The following is an 18,777-nucleotide window of genomic DNA, read 5'->3' as shown; positions in this document are numbered from 1 at the left end:
ACCTGGAAAACTTGCAGGTGTGGAGCCTGTTAGCCCTGAAGATTGAGCAGATCAGGGCTGTCAGCTGTGAAGGGACAGGTTTGAAGGGTGTTACTGCCCTGGGAAGGGGCAGTGCAGGTCTGGGGTGATGAGCTCGATCAGCTCATCACTGATCATCAATGATCATCACTGATCAGCTCACCACACCTGATGCCAGCAGGGAGTGGAGGATGAGCAGGATGCCATCTGACATCTCCTTTGTCAGCAGATAAAGGGCAGCAAGGCACAGGAGCCCTCTCAGCTGTGAGCCACAGCAGTGCTGGCTCCCCAGACGGGATCCCAGTGTCTGACACCTTCCCCAGCTCCCCTTGCCCCACACTCCCCTGCAGCCAAGGAGCACCTTGGAAGAGGCTCCTGGACATGGCAGAGCCCTGTTTTTGCAGCAGCTGAATGGTTTGTTTTGGAGGTTTTGCTTGTCTGGGCGAGGAGCAGGAAGGCATCTGAGCTGGAACTCCCATTTCCTTTCCTTGGACTTGAGGTGCTGCCTAAAAACCAAATGGGCGATTTCCAGGTATTGCAGAGGAGGAGGGGAATATTTGTGCTGCTCTCCCTGTAGGGTGGCTGTTGGGGCTCTGGTCCTTCTATTCCTTCCCCACACAGGTGCAGCAGGGCCAGAGGGGTTCAGGAGCTGGGGTATCCCCAAGGAGGGTCTGTCCTGGCTGGAGCACCTGGGTTCCACTCCCAGCTGTCTCTGTGTCATCTTCAGTGGGAGCTGGAAGCAGGTTTGGGGTGGCTTTGCTGTCCCTGTGCAGAGTGGGGCTCAGCCAGGGGTGCTCTGTGCTCCAGCACTGCTGTCCCTGCTGCTTCAATCACTGGCATAATCCAGTATTTTTATTAATGTCCTTTTTCTAATGTATTTACTGAGCTGGTGTTTTGCACATTTCTTGGGCTTCTGTATTGGAGTTGCTGGTGAACTCCTCTGAATCCAGTCTCAGCCTGGCAAATAACTCCCAGACAGCAAAACCAGGGAAAATAAACCTTTTAAAGAGCCATCCATCCCTGTCACTTATCCCCAGTTTCCTGGAATCGCACGTCGTTTTCCTGCCAGTTTGGCAGAATTCTTTTCATTTGGATAAATGAAGTTTAAATGTCAGATCAAACCAAGAAATAATTGATTAAGGGGTAGGAATAACAGCTGAGACAGCCAGGAGAAGCGAGAGGAGGTGTTTGTAGGAAAAAGGTGAGGAAGGAGATGGCAAAGTGTGTCCAGCCCTGTGCTCGCCTGGGAGCTCAGCCAGGAATCCATGAAGGGTCAGAACCATCCCATGGGCTTGGAGGAAGGGTTTTGGTGCTGCTGAAAGGAAGTTTAGGCCAAAGGAGATTTTTCTGAAAATGAATGGTGAGGTTTATTGGGAACAAGTGGAGGCGGATGAGCAAAACCTTCGTTTCTCTGAGTGACATTTAAATGTGGGGAGGAAGATGATGGGTGAGGAGAGAGCTGGGCTGGACAGGGACACTTTGGTTTGGGTGAGCTGAAGGCTCTTGGTGTTACTGGGAGATTTTTTAAGCAATGTTCCTTTTAGAATGACAGTCTGTCCTGATTTCAAATGGAAAATATTCTTTATTGCTGCTTTTTCTTCCATTTTAAGCTTTTCCAAAGAGAGACAAAAAGTTGTTTAAAACGCGGAGTTGACGCATCAATTGTGTAATTACTGATCAGGGTTTTGGCACGAGAAACACACTTGGAAGTTCATAATAAATTTGTCTCTGAGTTAATTACTGCTTGAGTCTAAAGTACTTCTTAATGACTTCTTTGAGCATAGATTAGACTTGAATGTCTTTTTTGAGGATACATCACATTTGGCACCACGTGTGGCATGGTGTAACTGCTCCAGGTGTGCTGCAGACTGGGGGCACATCCTGAGGCTCCTGGTCTCTCTTTACGGGTTATGTGAGCAGCAAAAGCTTTATGGTTTTGGGAAAGGTGTTTTCTTTGGCTGGGAAAAATGCTCTGCCTTGAACACATCCCGTTTCCAGTCAGGATTCTGGCTGGGGTTTGGAGAGAGGCTCTTCTGAGGTCTGCTCATGGAGGTGTGACAAAACGGGCTTGAACAAAGGCTGAAATTGGATTTTTCTTTTTTTCTTTCCCTAGGAATCTTTCCAATAGCAGGATCAGTGGTTTAGATGTTGAGCTATTCAGAAGCCTGACTTCTCTGGCAAAGCTGTAAGTACTTGCTGTTCCCCCCAGTCCCCCCAGTGCCCCCCAGCATGGGCTCGTGTTGCACTGGTTTGCTTTGTTCTTGCTCCACCTCTTCTCCCCAGCCCCACGTACCCCTGTCCATGGGCTCTTTCCCTGGGGCCTTGAGCTGCTCACTCCAGGGATTTGGGAATTATTGGCATTTGGAGCTGGGCAGGGTTTGACCCTCTGTGCTGCTGGATGGAGAGGAGCTCAAGGCGGGTAAAGGAGAATTATCACAAGATGTCTGTTGGTACTGGAAGGGACCTTAAAGCCCTTAAAGTTCAACTTCCACTGTCCCAGATTGCTCCAAGCCCTGTCCAGCCTGGCCTTGGGCAGTGCCAGGGATCCAGGGGCAGCCACAGCTGCTCTGGGCACCTGTGCCAGGGCCTGCCCACCCTCAGGGAAAAGCTGCACTGATGAGGAAGTTGCTTCTAACATGATGAACTTTTGTCTCTTTTACAGAGATATAAGCCACAACCAGATTTCTACATTAGAAGATGGAATATTTGATAATTTATTTAATTTAAGTGAAATGTAAGTTCATCTCCTTTGTTTCCCAGTTCTTTATTTAGACCTTTCCTTGAAACATCCCTTCCTTTCCTGCTGTGGGGGATGGCTGTGCTGGCTTGGAGAGATATTGGGCAGGTGCCCACCCCAGCAGCTGCTTTTGGGGTGTCTCCAGTTCTTTTCCCAAGCTGTTGGATCCTGTTGTCCTTCAGTCCTGACCTCTTTCTGCTCTCTGCCTCTGTCTCTGGTATCTCCAACCTCTGCTGCTGCCTTCTTCTCTTCCTGGCTCCTCTCCCACACCAGCTCTGCTGAGGTTCTTGTCTCTGTCCATGGGCACACTGTCCTGTTGGCATGGTCACCCCCGGGCCTGGAGCACCCAGTGGTTCTGCAGCATGGTAGGTCCTGACTGAGCTGTCCAAGTCACTTAGGAGGTTGTCCTTAAGTGATTTGAGTTTTGTTGTTTAATTGAGGTCTTTTGATGCTAAGTGAAGGGAGGTGAGAGGAAGTCATGCATTTCCAGGAGAGGTCCCTGAAGTCACAGCACAAGTGGCAGTTCTGCCTCTGGATGAGCCAGGACTAGGATTAACCCCAGGATTAGGATTAACCCTGTGCAAGCCCTCCTGGCAAGAGAGGAAAGCTCAGCCCCACACTGTCCCTGAGCACAGGACACAAGGAGCATCCTCAGCTTTGCACTTTGGCTCCCAGTGGCTCTGGAAGGACACAAACGCCAGGGCTGGGTCCCAGGGAGCTGTCCCTGCTCAGCCTGGGGGCACAGTGCTGCTTTCAGCCCCAGGGTCAGGCCTGAGCCCTGCTGGCATCAGCTCCAGCTCTGTCCTGCTCACAGCTGAGCGCCAGAGGCTCCAACTTGGATCAAGCTTAGCTGCAATTAAAGTTTCCCTCTTTTCATTGAACTGCCACATGGAAAGATTATCATTGACTTTGCATTTCTTTTTTTTGACAGATGAATTTTATTCTCTTAGCTATTTTTAATGGGCTGTAAGTAGTCTCCCTGAGCAGGAGAGGCTGCCCTCATACCCTGGGGCTCTTGCATGGCAGATTTTTTTAGATATATGATTGTGTCTGTCATTTGCTTCTAATTGCAACAATTATTTGTAGAGTTAAAAAAGTACTTGGAGTACTTGCCTAATTCTAGCCTCTAGAAAAATCACGTTAATTATTGCTTGATTCCCTATTCATTAACTCCTCTCCCAGTTATTCCAAAGCCTTTCAGTGGAGTGGCACAGATGGGAGCAGGGAGGGCTCAGCACACTGCTGTAATTAAGGCTTAGCACATGTCACATTAATCCCTAACTTGTTCTGATCTCCCTCTGACAGAAACTTAAGTTGGAATCCATTTGTTTGTGACTGCAAGCTGTCCTGGCTGCCCCGCTGGGTGGAAGACAGGAGAGTGAGGGTCCTTGAGGCATCAGATACCAGATGTGCCCACCCCCCCGAGGTGGCCAACCTGTCCCTGTTCGATGTGCTGGTCCTCAATGCCTCCTGTGGTAAGGAGGGGCTGGGATGGGGCTGGCTCAGTGGGACTGGGGGGCTCGGGGGCACCTGGGGCCTCCTCACACCTTCAGTGGCCAGTTCTGATCTAATGAATCAGCTGTTGGTCACACAGGCTGTGCCCCAAGGAGCAGGGCAGCCACAGCAGGGCTGAGATTGGCCCTGAGCACAGAGCAGACACCACAGGACTGGTCTGTGACCTGCAGCCCCAGGCTTTGAACAGGCTGACCCCCAGCACTGGAACCTCATGGGAGGTGATGGCCCCTGGGACAGGCTGAGCTGGCAGGGCTCCACTTTGGGAGGGAATGAGCAGTGCCCTGACCTACAGCCACTGCTGCAGGGCATTTTACTGACTGCTTGGCCAGGAGAAATGTCATTCACTGGAAAAGGGAGAGCCCTAAGGAAATTAATCCTGCCTGGATGCTTGGTTATTCCAGAATAAGAGAGAGGGAGGGACAGCAAGGGCTCCCTGTGGCAGGCAGCAGGCATCTCCTTTAATTTGGGGCTGTGTGACAGGAGGATGCAGGGATGAGAACCCAGAGCTGTGTGACAGGAGGATGCAGGGATGAGAACCCAGGGCTGTGTGACAGGAGGATGCAGGTCCGAGGCTGAAGGACCCAGCTGAGGCTGGTGGGAGCCAGCTGAGCTGCCTGGTGAGGCACAGTGTTCCCCAGGACCAAAATCCAGGTGATGGTTGTTCCTCTTCCCCCAGCAAAGCTTGCAGCATCTTGCAGGAATTATCAAAGGGAAAAACACTTGGTGCTGTTGCTGCTCTTGATAATTAGTTGTTCTCTCTTGAACTACTTCAAGCCAGTGTGGAAACAATAATGTGAGGCTGCCTTCTGGGTAATTCAGTGTAATGGGAGTAGGCTGGGACAGCCTGCCAGCCCTGCCAGCTCTCAGTGACCGGCAGGGGATGAGGAATGGCCAGGCTGGTGGTGGAATCAGAGCAGCTCCCGTGCCGTGCTCCTCTCCGGGGACTGCTCTGAGGAGAAGTGGCTCAGCATTTGCAGGAAGGCCGTGGAGGAAGTTGGACAGCTGGATGGGTTTGATCTGGGAGGATCACACGGGGCTGGAGCTGTTGAGATGTTTGGGGGAGATGTTGTAGCAACAGCAGCGCAAACGTGGCCGGGCCACGTGGGCAGAGGGCGAGGGAGAGAGAGAGGCCCTGCCTGGGTGTTTGTGGCAGGGAAATGTCCCAGCCCTGCAGGCCAGGGACTGAGCTGTTCCTCTGGGCCTGGCTCTGTGTCCATGTGTGTCCCTGCTCCCTGTCCCAGCTCATGTTGTTCCCGTGCATCCTTCCCGTGGGCATCCCCGGGCCTGGCATTGCCTCCTCTCCAGCACCACATTTTCCTGAAAGGAGGGAGATTCTTGGCTCTCCCCACGGAGGAAGGTGCCTGGTGGAGGGTCCATCAGTGTCTCCCCACTGTGCCACTGCCCAAGGGTGTTTGGTTTTGGGTTTGCTGCTGGAGGTCCCAGGCAGCACATGGTGAAACGTTCTGCACTGACCAAGCCACCAAAGGACATCCTTTATTCACAGTCTCACTTGGAAACAAGTCCTGTGGGCTCCTCTGAGTGCCAGACTCAGTGGCTCCATGTCCCATGGGAGTGTCAGGCTCTCCAAAGCCCTGTTTTATTTACTGAGTGCTGCTGCTCCATAAATCTGTGTGACTGGCTTGTTATTTCTGTCATCACTAATTAGCATAAAGAGTTTGGAAACTGTTGCTGGGGGATTAAACACTTCCCAGGCAAGTCTCAAAAAGGAAACACTCAGAGTAGGAGCTGAGCAGGAGAATTCCATTCCCAGGAGTGTGGGCTGGTTCTCTTGGAGGGTCTCACCAACCCATGGCATCCCAGAGTCTGTTTTGCAAGAGATCTTCTCTTCTGTCCTGCAGGAGCTCAGTACATCACGTGCCTGACAGGAAACTACACCGAAGAAGCTGAGCTTGTCATCCTCTTCACATCTGTGCACCCTGGGAACCTCACTGAGGAGACCTGCAGTGCCCTGTGTTACTCCCAGGACCACGAGTATGGGGCTTTCAGCCCCCAGGGGCAGTGTTTGTGTGGAGCTGCCCACGGAACGAACTCTTCCTCCGGCTGTTTGCCGTTTTGCACTGAGCGTGTGTCTGGGCAGGGCTGTGGTGCCCCCTCGCTCGTCCCCTCGCCCTTCCAGGCCCAGCTGCCTGTGTCTCTCACGGGCCTGCAGCCCCGCTACAGCCTGCAGCAGCCCGTGCTCCTCAATGTCAGTATTCCCATCGCTGCCAGCACTTTACTGTGGGACTTTGGGGACCGCAGCGAGGTTCTCAACACCACTGCGCACTCAGCCGTGCACAGCTACGCCTTACCCGGCCGCTACAACGTCACTGCCACGCTCCTGCTGGGCTCCAGGCTCCTGCAGGAGCAGGCAGAGGTGGAGGTGGTGGCGCCACCCCAGCAGCTGGAGCTGCTGTGTCCCTCCCTGGTGGTGGCCAACGAGAGCCTGGACATCCGGATCCGCAACAGGGGCGGCACGGGGCTGGCTGTGCTCTATGGGATCACTGCGGGGCCTGGAGAGCTGGCCAGGGGTGAGCAGGGTTCCTGGGGGCTGGGGCTGGTGGCTCTCTTGGTTTGGAAAGACAGGAGGCTGCGAAGGAAGGCAGGAGCCTCCCCTGGAATGGAGAATGGAATCCCTCCCCACCCCTCTGAATTGCTATGAATTTTAAATTAAGGGGCTCTCAGGCAAAGATATGGGAGCAGGGAATAACAGTTCTTTAATAGGGAAGAAAATAAAAGGATAAAATAAACAATGCAGTACACGAGAACAACACTGACAGAGTCAGAACCCAACCTGACACCCTGGTGTCAGGGTGTTGGTGGCAGTGCCATTGGAATTGTGGCTCAGCCCTCCTGCAGTGTCAGGGGTGGTTCTGTTGGAGCAGGGGGATCTGTAGAGAAGGATGTATTCTTCCTCTGAAGATCCAGTGGAAGAAGAGGCAGCTGCTGTTCCTCTGGGGAATCCTGTAGAGAAAGCCGTGCTGGTGTCTCAAAACCTCTGGATTATATCCGGGTAGGAATGCTTGGCTCCTCCCTCTGGGCGGAGCATCTCCCAATGGGATGCTGTAGTTCTTATCAGCCATGCAGTGACATTCAATAGTCTGTTATCAGCAATGTCCCCTCCCGAGGGAGGAGTGATTGTGGTCACTCAGAGAGATAAGGCAAACTGCCCACTTGACAAAAGATAATCTGCCATACAGGTGGTGATAGAATACATCTTGCCTTGCAAATCTGGAACAGTGGCACTGCCTCCTGGGTCCCCTCTGCCTGCAGTCCCAGTGAGGGCTGGCTCCTCTGGGTGTGCTGTGTCCCTGGCTGAGCTGTGTTCTGTGCTTTAACAGCCACGGGGTTTGTTGGCTCCAGGGCTGGCACATTCCATAGCTGTGTGGCCCACAGAGAGGACCTCACCCCTGTGTTCTTTCTGCAGCAGTTCACCCCATGTGCCCCCCTGAGGGCCTGGTTTTCCCGGGGAACAACCACTGCTACCAGCTGGTGGTGGAGAAGGCGGAGTGGCTGGAGGCGCAGCGGCACTGCCAGGAGCTGGGCAACGGGGACCTGGCCTTTGTCAGCAGCCCCGACATCCAGAGCTTCCTGGTTGCTCATGTCATCAGGTGAGTGGGCAGGGGAAGGGCTGGCATCACCTGGGCACGGGGTTTGGCTTCCTGAGGGGTCTGGTGGGTATGAGGAGATGGAGGGGGTGAGGCTGCTGAACAGAGAGGGGGAATGAGCAGAGCTCGAGCCCTTCTGGACTTGGATTCTTTCCGTAAAGGCTCTGGAGGGAAGAAGAGGAATGGGAAGAATCACACTGGGAATTGAGGGATTGGAGGGCTTTGTGTGCCCTGTGTTTGTGCCCGTGGGTGCCTCTGAAATGTGAAAAGGGATCCTGTGCCCTTAGACACGGCTGCAGCCCAGAGCCCAGACCCTTTCCCCTCCTGTGTCTCGCCCTGGCAAGCAGCAGTGCTCCTCTGCAGCAGCATCTGTTCCACCTCAGCACTGGCCTTTATAAACAGAGAGTGCTGCAAGTGTCAGCCTTTGATTAAACCGTCCCTCCAAGCGCCCTTTCTCCAGCCAGCCATGCCGGGGGAGGGAGCACAACCAGGAGAGCTCCCACAGCCCTTGTCAGCACTCCCAGCTGCAGCTGTGCGAGATGGGCTCCTCACAAACACATCCCAGAAAGCACATGGAGGGGAGCAGCTGCGTGTGACGTGGGCTGTGAGCGCTCCGGCTCCAGGGCTGGCAGCTCCTTCTTCCCAAACCATGCCCCTGCCCTGTTCCCTCACACGGGGCTGCAAACTCAGAGTGCAAACGTGTTCTCTGCTCTGGGGAGGGAGGCTGTCCCTCAGTGGGTGAGGAGCTGGGCATGGGATGTGGCAGGGAGGTGGCATGGTGCGGGATTGGCAGAGCTGGAATGTGACAGTGACTGGCCATGGGCTCGGCATGTCCACTGGCTGGCCATGGCCCCTGATGTGACACTGAGCTGGCCATGGCCTGCTGATTCACACGAGCTGGCAATGGCCCTGGGATGTGACAGAGCTGGCCATGGGTGCTGGGATGTGGCAGGCTGGATGTCATGACCTGGCGTGGCTCTGGATGTGGCTGGCATGGGATGTCACATGACTGGCCATGGCTGCTGGGATTGACATGGGTGCATGGCTGGGATGTCACACTGACTGGCCATGGCTGCTGGGATGTGACAAGGAGCTGGGATGTCACACTGAGCTGGCCATGGCTGCTGGGATGTCACACTGAGCTGGCCATGGCCCCTGGGATGTGCAGCAATCGCGTGTGGAGCTGCTGGACCCACCAGGCTGTTCCCCAGCTGCTGCCCCACAGCCTCTGCTCCCCAGCCCCCTCCAGCCCATGTGTTTATTTTATTAATCCATGCAGATAAACACGGGGGAGGCAGCTCCAGGATGTGATTTCCCTGCTGATAAAAGGCGAATGGGCCGAGCTGCAGGCTTTTGGAGCATGCAGCTTCTTCCACAGTTTCTGATGGGAAGATGGCAGAAGCAGGAGGCTGTTTCCCTGTTTTAGGGCACTGGGCAGGTCTCCTCTGCCTTGCTGCTGGAGTGGGATGCCCTCCCCATGTGCTGGGCTGGTCCCTCCCTGCCTGCAGAAGCAGGGGATGGGACCATCCAGGGCACCCCACTCTCAGGGCAGCACTGAGAGCCCTCCCAAGCCTCCCCAGGCTCGTTCTGCTCCTCCTGCCCCAGCAGGGCAGCTCAGTCCTTCCCCACAGGCAGAGGAGAGCTCACATCTTGCTTCATAGAAAGATTATTCAGAGTCCTCCTGTTTCCCCTGCAGTGGAATGGGCTGGGCAGTGGGGCAGGGTGGGAGCCAGCCAGCAGCTTGTCTTTTAGTTATTCCTTTCTTTCTTACTTTTTGATTTTATTTTTTTTTTCCTAATGACTTGCAGTTAGATCATAGCTGGAATTAGAAGAGGAAAATCTCCACTGAGTTTTCCTGATGGCAGCAGGCAGGCGGTTTCCTACCCTGCTCTCCCTCGTTCCCTGCCAGTGGTTCAGGAGCAGAACACAGCCCTTATTTATTTTTTAATCTCATTTGCAGTGAAAACTACTGATTCATGGAACAAGTTATTTTTGTCATCGTTTTTCAGCATGACCTCATGAATCATTTCATCTGGCCTGAGCCTGGGGGTGGAGAGGCACCAGTTAGCACCAGTTATCTCCCCAGTCTGCCTTGGTACCACCCTGGGAGCACGCTGGGGCAGGCAGAGGCAGGGCTGGATTGATTTCCACCTGCAGGAGGGAGCGTGGAGGAGCTGAGAGCTCGGGAGGGCGCAGGGTGTTAATATGGAGAAGTTAATAGGAGTTAATATGGAACAAATGCCTCCCTTTCTGCTGGGTGAGATTAGAAACGGCTCTCCAGGCTCTTTGAGGCCATGAGAGACCTCTCAGCACTTTCCACTGGGTCTGGGCTGGGATTGAGCCAGTTTCCAAATGGGGCAGGGATGTTTCATCTCTAAAGGAGCCTGGCAGTGTGTGAGGGGTTCAGCTGCCTGCAGTGCTCCAGCTCTGCTTGTCCCCTCTGCCTGCTGCTTTCCATGGTGCCTGAGGAGCTCAGCACCATCCAGGAGAGCTCCCAGACCTGGCCCTGCTGAGCTTTAATCCTGCCCTGGTGCCAGTCCCACCTGCAGGGGAGAATGGGCTGGTGGTGAATCCCCCAGGTGTGCACAGGAAAAGCACAAATGTCCTGAGGGATTCAGCTGTCCCAGGCTGCTCTGTGTGACCAGATCATCCCTCTGGGGTGGTGACTCAGGGCAGAGTCTGGGAGGGACATTTGGTGACAGAGTGCAAGTCAGCCTCAACCAGGGAATCATGGAATGGTTTGGGTTGGGAGGGATCTTAAAACTCATCCAGTTCCACCCTTTTCCATGGGCAGGGACACCTCCCACTGTCCCAGCTTGTTCCAAGCCCTGTCCAACCTGGCCTTGGATGCTTCCAGGGATCCAGGGGCAGCCACAGCTGCTCTGGGCACCCTGTGCCAGGCCCTGCCCACCCTCACCAGGCTCTTGGGGAAGGCTGGACGAGAGTGATGTTGTGCAGTGGAGGGGCAGTTCCTGAGGTCCTGCTGGTACAGTGGATATACTGAAACCCTTCAGTAATTAAAAGGCTCCATGAAACGCAGCCCATGGCACCCCGATGGAGCTGCTGTTATTTTGTTAATATTTTTAGAGAGAACCATAGATGGCAGCTGTCCCAGCTCTTTCTAATACTCATGATTTCCTGAAATCCCCCCTCCCCCTTCTTTCTTTTTTTTTTTTTTCCTTTTTTTGCAGGAGCCTGGATGTCTGGATCGGATTCAATGATTTTGCAAGCCCTGGAGCGCAGCAGAGAGGGGAAGGATTCAATCTGGAGAGCTGTCAGAACTGGCTGCCAGGAGAGCCCCATCCCTCCAACGCCGACCACTGCGTGCGCATGGGCCCCACGGGCCAGTGCAACACCGACCTGTGCATGGCCAAGCACAGCTATGTCTGCGAGTACAAGCCACCAGGTGGGCCCTGCTGCTGCCACCAGGGCTGGCCAGGGCTCCCCTCCTTCCTCTGGTGTGCAAAAAGAGGGAAAAAGGGGGATATAGAGGGATAAAGAAGGATAAAGTGGGGTGCGCGGAGAGGCTCCTCCGGAGCGTCACTACAAAATGAGTGACTTGCAGCAATAGTGCCAAACCCAACTTCTAGAAACCCAACTTCAGCCCAAAATGAAGAGTTTGGCTTACTCCCATCTTTGCCATGAGCAGAAGGAGAGAGGGGAGCAAAGCTCCAAAAGGAAGAGTTTGGCTTACTCCAGTCTTTGCCATCAGCAGAAGCAGAGAAGGGAGCAAATTTCTGAGGCAAAGCATTGGAAATAGCTTCTCCCTCTTACTTGAGCAGTCTCTGCTGCTGCCAGGACCTGAGGCCTTGCTGCTGCCTTGGTGGCTTGGTGTCCCCCATTGTGTATTTTGGGAGATGTTGGGGTGGCTCAGAAGTTGATTAGGTGAGGTGTGATGTGCTGTGCAGGTTTGTGGTTATTCAGCTTTCCAAATCTTCCACACCAGTAAGAAAGAGAAGAAGGATAGACATGAAACAGGGGAGAAGGTTTATTTAAGAAGGAAAAGCCATGGCCAGAGGGGCAGCAGCAGCTGGCCAGTCCCCAGAGAGCCAGCAGTGTTTGCCACTGCTGGAAACCAGTTGGTTGTGGCCACATTGCCCAAGAAGTCCAGGGGCACAGGGAGGATGAGAAGGTGCACCTGGTGCTCAGAAATTCCAGGCAAATAATGAGTTGTTGGAAGGGAGAATAACTTGCACAGTTCCTGGAAGTCAAAATTGCTGAACGCTGCAAATGGAAATGTTATTTGTGCTGGATGAGAGAGAAATCAAGATACCTGAAAGGAGAAGGAGGGTACAGGATTATGGAGCTGCTGCTCTGCTGAGTGGTCCAAGCCCTCTGCAGCTTCATGGGGTGGAGGGAATGGCCTGAGGCCCTGCTGAGCCTCACAGCTTTGCTCCAACATCTCCTTTGCAAACAGGAGTTCTCCTGAACGCCGAGAACTTCTTTGAGGGGGACGCAGCGCTGGCCCCACGGGAGGCCCTGAGGAACGTGAGCGAGGCCGTGGCAGCAGAGCCGGGGCAGGCTGAGGAGGTGAGGGGGCTCTGCTCCTCCTGGGCTGCCCGGGGAGCCCTGGGGGCACGGGCAGGTGAGAGCTGTGCGTGTTCTGCAGGTGCTGCAGTTCCCAGAGCTGCCCTTCAGGCACCACGGCTTCCTCACTGCCCTGGAGTTCGCGGCACAGGAGCTGCACCAGCCCGTCCAAGTGAGGTTCCAGCTGCACAGACTGCTGGATGGAGAAGGTGAGGATGCTCCTCAGCTCCTGTGGGGCTGTTGGAGGTTACACCATCAAATTTGGGCTGGCTTTGTGGCCCCTCTGCTCCTCTGACTCCTAAAGGCTCAGAGGTTTGGTTCTGTTTCTGGAGGAGATCAAAGTGTGGGACGCACAGCCTTGGAGCAGTGGTTATCCTGGAGAAAATAACAGGGAGAAACCTCTCTCCATGCATGAGGAGAGTGTGAGGACCATGTGGAGAAGCTCATTAATCTTCTGAGCTGTACTTTTTGCTTTGTGAAGGCACATGTCAAATGGGGAATGTGTTCTGGTCCATCTGGCCCCACGGGTTAACAAGGAAGAACATTTTCCTGAGCCCATTTCTTCCTGATGGATGAGATAATCTAAAAAGCCTTTTATTCCTTGTACAACAGCTCAACAGTCACAGTTTTGGCAACAATTAACTCTGCAGCAGAATGTTTGTTGTAGCCGTGGGGTTGGCTGGTTACAAAAGGATCTTTTCTGACACTGACAAGCTGATACTTTGACATGGAAACATTAACTTCAGAAAAGTTGCTTAATGTGTTTTCAATGTCAAGGCCAGCTCTTGCTTTCGCTTGGACTGGCTTTTGCTGTAGCACTGATCCTTTCAGATTGCAAATTGGTACGTTCTCATTGGAAAAGAGACAACTTTGGGTTTAATGATCTTGGTGGATTTTTCCAGTAAAAGAGGACATTTATGTAGCAGCAGGATGTGCTGCAGTTGCAGCTTTTGCTAAGAGTGGAGCCATCACCAAAATGGAAAAAGGGTGAATTATGAGCAGAGAAGTGCATTGGTAGTGTTACTCACCAGAGTGGCTATCACTGATTTCTCTTTCACTTCTTCCAGACTACCAGGAGGAAAACAATGCTACAGAACCATTCCCCAGTGCTCAGGATGATGGGAACTGGACCCTGCTGGAGTGTCCTCCTGGTTTCCAGTGGTGTCCTTTGACAAACCTGTGCTCATCCCACAACAGCTGCTGCAATGGGAGCGAGTGTGCCAACAGCTCCCTTGGCAGCAGCCCTGCCCCCGGGTCCCTGCAGCCCAACAGCAGCCAGCCCAGCTACGAGCTGCTCAAGGAGTTCCTCTTTATGGTGCCAGCTGGGCCCTCTACCCAGTACCAGGTCAGTGGCTGCTGCTGGGACCAGTGGGTGGGTGGGGCAGTTTTCTCCTGGGCGTTTGGGTGAGTTTGGTTGTTCCCCTGTGGCAGATGGAGCCACTCAAGTCCATTGGAATTAAGGGATGTGCCCAGTGGCACATGGGATGTGGGCTCCCTGCATTTCCCTGCTGTGCCTGGGGTGCTGGAGGGTGTCCCTGCCTATTCAGGGGGTGGAACAGAATGGGTTTTAAGGTCCAGGATGGGTTTTGGGGTCTCTTCCCACCCAAAGCATTCCATGTTTCCATGACAAGGCTGTGCAGATTCCACGGGCTATTCCCATGGCATTAGCACCGTGGAGATGGAGCATAAAGCTGATTGCTCTGTTAGCACATTTGATTCAGAGAGGCCAAGGAGGGTGGAGTGGTGAAAGTCTCCGTGCTGTGGTGGGATCTGCACCTTTTCTGTTGGTCCCAGCTGGCAGGAAACCCAGCCAGGTGGGAACCAAGAGGTTCTCACCCAGCAGGAGCTGGCTACTGACTGCTCTTAATGTGAGCCATTGACCCAAACCCCTCTCCTCTCTCTGCAGGTCCCATTCAGCAATGAGAACATCTTTGTCAGGCCTGGGGACGTTTTCAGCATCCAGCACAGCGCAGCCCCGGGCTCGTTCCTGCAGTGCCAGCGCAGTGCCAGCTCCGTGGCCAGCAGGAACTCCTCAGGGTGGGCACTGGGGCCGTCCCCCAGCCCCGTGGGTGCCCCCAGGGCTGGCAGCACAGCCTGCTCCGTGCGTGTGCGCTACGCTGAGGAGCAGCTGGTGCCGGTGCTGAGCCCCAGGAACGCGGGGCTGGAGCAGCCCGGGCACTACAGGCTCCGTGCCAGCGTGGACAACGGGCTGTTCCGTGCCAACCTGTCCTGCTCCTTCCGCGTGGCCTCGCGCGTGTCCGGCCTGCGCGTGCTGCACCCGGCCCCGCAGGGCTCCAGGGTGTACCTGCCCACCAACCACACCTGGCTGCTGCTCAGGCTGTCCTCGGGGACCAACGCCACGGCCAGCTGCCTGGGGGACAGCTGCAGCAGCGTGCCCTTCGTGGCCACCTGCCCCGCGGCCGTGGCCGCGCTCTGCGCCAGGGAGAACAACGACACCTGGTTTGCTGTGCTGCAGCTGGGCGGCCTCGGCGAGGGCCTCAGCACCCACGTGCTGGTGGCAGAGAACGCCGTGAGCTCGCAGAACATCACGGTCACCGTCAAGGTGGAGGAGCCCATCCGCGGGCTGAGGGCCACCCCCGACCCCGAGAGCAGAGTGCTGCTGAACACGAGGGTGGTGAGTGCTGGTTTGCTGCTGCTCTGGACCCTTCCCTGCCCTGGGGGGTTTATCCTCCCCTGGGGGGGTTTATCCTCCCCTGGAGCTGCCAGGGTGTGTTTGCCTCGGGGCAGGGGGCACTGCTTGCTGCTAAGCTGCCAGGCCGGGCGCTGCTGCAGGCACAGCATGTGGCACCCGCACTGGTGCTGTCCAGCAGGAGGGCAGCTCAGCTCACCTGTCCCCCTGGAGCCCCTGAGGTAAGGCAGGGCCTCCTGAGAGGGGTCACTGTCTGTCCAGTGCCCCAGGACACCAGGGGCCTTAGGAAAGGCCAGTGCTTACCTTGGTTTGCCTTGTCCAGGCAGTCGTTCCTTGAGGTGTTCAGATTTGCTCTGCTTAATCCTTACACCAGCTGGCTGAAGCTGTAGAGATGTTCCACCCCTCCAAGTCTTGGAGTTTGCAGTCTTGTTTTTTCCAGTCCCCCATCCCCAGAGCTACAGCCTGGGAAGCTGCTCAGTAACTGCCCCAAATGCTCTGTACAAGCTCTGGCTGCTTCTGGCAGATGCTCTGCCTGCACCTCTCGGTCTCACCCTTCCTGCTGCCACAGGCTGCTCAGGAGGCACTGCTGGAGTGAGGAGGGACCTGCCCTGTCCAGCCCCTTCAGTCCTTGGGTCAGGCACCATCCCTGGACGAGGGTCAGAGGCTCAGCTTACAGGTGTAGCTAGAGCCAGGCTGTTTCTGCAGAGATTTCAGAAGGTTTTTTAGTCAGCAAGAGGGACCTGCTCACAAGAGCAGAGTGCTGGGCTGTGGGAGCAGGGAGTGTGGGGTCTGCTCCCAGCTCTGCTGGGGATTTATGGAGTCAGGGTCTGCATTTCCCCATCAGCAGCAGAGCCACAGATGATCTGTCACCTCTGTGCCATGCCCTGAGGGCACTGCAGCTGTGGGAGCCTCCCAGTCTGGCTCTGCTCCCTCTCCAGTTCAGCTGGAGGTCTCTGGGAAGTCTGGGCGTGCTTTTCTCTTGCACTAGTGTGAAATGTTCTCGTGCCTTTCAGAGCTACATCCCTGTGATGGAGGCTGGCTCAGATGTGACTTTCCGATGGACAGTAGATGATAAGCCATCTTTCACTTTTTACAATGTTGTCTTCAACGTTATCTACCAAAGCCCAGCTGTGTACAAGCTCTCGGTAAGCCAAGGCCTTTCCCATGACACCATTTCACCCCTGGCTTTCCATCCCATCCCACAAACTCCTCAGGAAAAGCAGCAGGGAGAGAAGGCAGAGTTGAGTTGAGGTTTTCACTGCGCTCGTTTGCTGTTTCTCACGGAGCTGCTCTTGCAAATGCAAATAGTTTCTTGTACTCTTACATTGCTGAGCTGTGTTTCTCCTCTGTGCTTTCTCCTCTTTTCTCCAAGCTGCCCTTTCTGTTCATGGAGTGTCTGTGTTTCCCCAGCAGGAGTGAGCAGGGAGCCCCTGCTCTGGCAGGCAGGAAATCTGGATTTAGAGCCTGGCAGATGCAGGGTGCATCATGAGACTTCCATAGGCAGGCCGAAGCTTCTCCCACGAGCTGCTGTGTTCTCTGTCCTGCTCTGTTTCTCCTGGTGCAGACTGGAGTGCTGGGCTTTGCCATGGCCCTGAAGGAGGGAGCAGAGCCTGGGCCAGGGCAGCTGTGTGCTGTGGGGCAGGAGCTGAGCTCTGGCCAGCACATCTCTGTGTGTCATGCCCTGCTGTGGTGCAAGGTGCTGGATCTGCTCTCAGGGTGTCCCTTGGCCTCCTGAGCAGGCACCAGCCCAGCCCTGAGGCCATGCTTACACTAATTTGCTGCTAATTTGCTGGGTGCAGCACTGATTTGCTGGGTGCAGCACTGATTTGCTGGGTGCAGCACTGTGCTGAGGGCCTGGGCTGCTTTCACCTGCAGAGCTGCCAAAGTGCTGTAGGCCTGGGGGGCCCTGGGTTCAGTGCAGCACATCCACAGCAGCCCAGGCACGGGCTGCTCCTCCCTGCTGGGGTAGGAGGTCTGTCCCAGTGGGTTTGAGCCACACAAACCAGCAGCTCAGCTCTGCTGCAGGTGAGAAGGTGAAGATGCTCTGTCAGTGTTACATGCCTAGAAAACCATGAGGATTCTGCTCTACTTCTGTCATGTCTCTTCTTGTGTCCCTTTCCCTCCTCTGCCCAGCCTCGCTGTCCCTCTCTGTGCCCACCACACCAGGATCCTGGAGCTCCCTTGCTGTGCTTGGTTTTATGAGCCTCTCCTCTCCCTGCTCTGTGCTTGAAGCCATTTCTGCCACTCCCCTGAGGAAATTGGGTGGCTCCTGTCCCCTTGGTGGCAGCAGGTGCCTGTGCTCAGCAGCTGGAGCTGCAGGGGACATGGGAGCAGGCAGAGGGGCAGCTGGCATGTTCAGAGGCTCAGGATGAGAAGCTCCTCTCCTTGTCCTCTTGCTGTAGCACCAGCCCTTCCTCGAACTGGCTGTAGAGCTGAATACGTGGCCACTCTCTCTGCCCTGACCTGCTCACTTTAGTCCAGCAAACCCCTCTCTGAGGGCAGCACGGGGACCCCAAACCCATTCTTTGTCCCTTGTTCTCCCCAGCTCACCGCCTCCAACCACGTCAGCAACTTCACAGTCAACTACAACGTGACGGTGGAGATGATGAACAGGATGAGGAACCTGAGCGTGGTGGGGGCCCTGCCCGTGGTGCCCCAGAACAGCAGCGTGGAGTTCAGCGCCCGTGTCCACGTGGACTCGGCTGTGGAGGCTCTGTTCCTGTGAGTCCTGTGCTGCTTGCCCAAAATTAGGGTCCTTCTGTGCACCTCTAACCTTGCCTGCACAGTTTCTCTTCCCAGGGCCAGCTGGTCCCTCTCAGCTGCTGTTTAGTTATGTGAAATCTCTGTGAGTGGGGGTCAGTCACACACCTGTAATTCAGGCTGAAATCCTTTCCATTTAAAGTGTTCTGACACTGCTTTTATTTGGGTTCTTCCTCTTCCTTCTCTCAGCACAGCTGCTGCTTTGGTACTTGGCATTCTGCTTCCTAGGGGTTTTTTTTGGAGAACCCAGCCCTGACCTGAAAGATGAGCCAGGATTGCTCTGGGATTTCTGGGATTCTCCTGTTGTGCAGTGTAATTTGTTTCTCCACCTGTTTCTCCAGGTGGGATTTTGGAGATGGTGTCCAGGAGACCTACCTGTTCAAACCTCCCTACAACAAGTCTTTCCTTGTTCCTGATCCCAGTGTCCATGAGGTTGTCATTGAGCACAACGTTTCACACATCTACCAAGACCCAGGTATGCTCAGCAAGGCTCTTTGGGGAGGAAGGGGCTCAGGCATTTTTGGTCTGAGGGGTGTACAAGGCACCTTCCAAAACAACCAGGGCTTGGAAATCATTGCCTGATTCCTGAGCAGACAGCCAGAGTGACTGGGTGTCTCCAGCAGTGGCCATCCTCTCTAACCCTGTTTCCCAGGGAAGTTTGGCTGTGCTGTAAGCAGCAGGTCCACCACACTCAGCCCCTTTTTGGGCAGCCTCAGCAGAAGGACAATGGGCAGGCAAGCCCTGGGCTGGTGGGAGGAGTGGGCAGCAGGAGGGGTCTGTCCTGTGGGTGAGCAGGAAGAAAATCTTTTATCTCTACCTGTTGGACTGGCTCCTTTCTTGATGCTGGTCCCCATTCACACGACCTGATGTAATTCCTGCTGGTCCTGGGCTGCTCAGAGTGAGCACAGCACAGGAGCAGAGTGTCCCCTGCAGCCCCTATCTCACTGTTGTCAGGCATGTCCTCA

General features: G+C 54.9%; 1 protein-coding gene across 1 annotated transcript in view; it reads left to right on the top strand.

The window, feature by feature from the left end:
• Window positions 1-18,777, top strand: part of PKD1 (polycystin 1, transient receptor potential channel interacting) — a 77,338-nt gene that overhangs the window by 27,832 nt on the left and 30,729 nt on the right. Inside the window, exons 2-14 of the mRNA XM_064726449.1 lie at window positions 2,132-2,203; window positions 2,681-2,752; window positions 4,061-4,230; window positions 6,130-6,798; window positions 7,695-7,878; window positions 11,067-11,281; window positions 12,293-12,405; window positions 12,485-12,611; window positions 13,470-13,747; window positions 14,309-15,037; window positions 16,066-16,197; window positions 17,598-17,773; window positions 18,154-18,287. Coding sequence (XP_064582519.1) covers window positions 2,132-2,203; window positions 2,681-2,752; window positions 4,061-4,230; window positions 6,130-6,798; window positions 7,695-7,878; window positions 11,067-11,281; window positions 12,293-12,405; window positions 12,485-12,611; window positions 13,470-13,747; window positions 14,309-15,037; window positions 16,066-16,197; window positions 17,598-17,773; window positions 18,154-18,287 — 3,071 coding nt within the window. The remainder of the gene's footprint in view (window positions 1-2,131; window positions 2,204-2,680; window positions 2,753-4,060; window positions 4,231-6,129; window positions 6,799-7,694; window positions 7,879-11,066; window positions 11,282-12,292; window positions 12,406-12,484; window positions 12,612-13,469; window positions 13,748-14,308; window positions 15,038-16,065; window positions 16,198-17,597; window positions 17,774-18,153; window positions 18,288-18,777) is intronic.

This window comes from Zonotrichia leucophrys, chromosome 14, assembly GCF_028769735.1.
Source record: "Zonotrichia leucophrys gambelii isolate GWCS_2022_RI chromosome 14, RI_Zleu_2.0, whole genome shotgun sequence".
NCBI lineage: Eukaryota > Metazoa > Chordata > Aves > Passeriformes > Passerellidae > Zonotrichia > Zonotrichia leucophrys.
The sequence above is the reverse complement of the archived record's forward strand: the minus strand, read 5'-3'. Positions and strand labels throughout refer to the sequence as shown.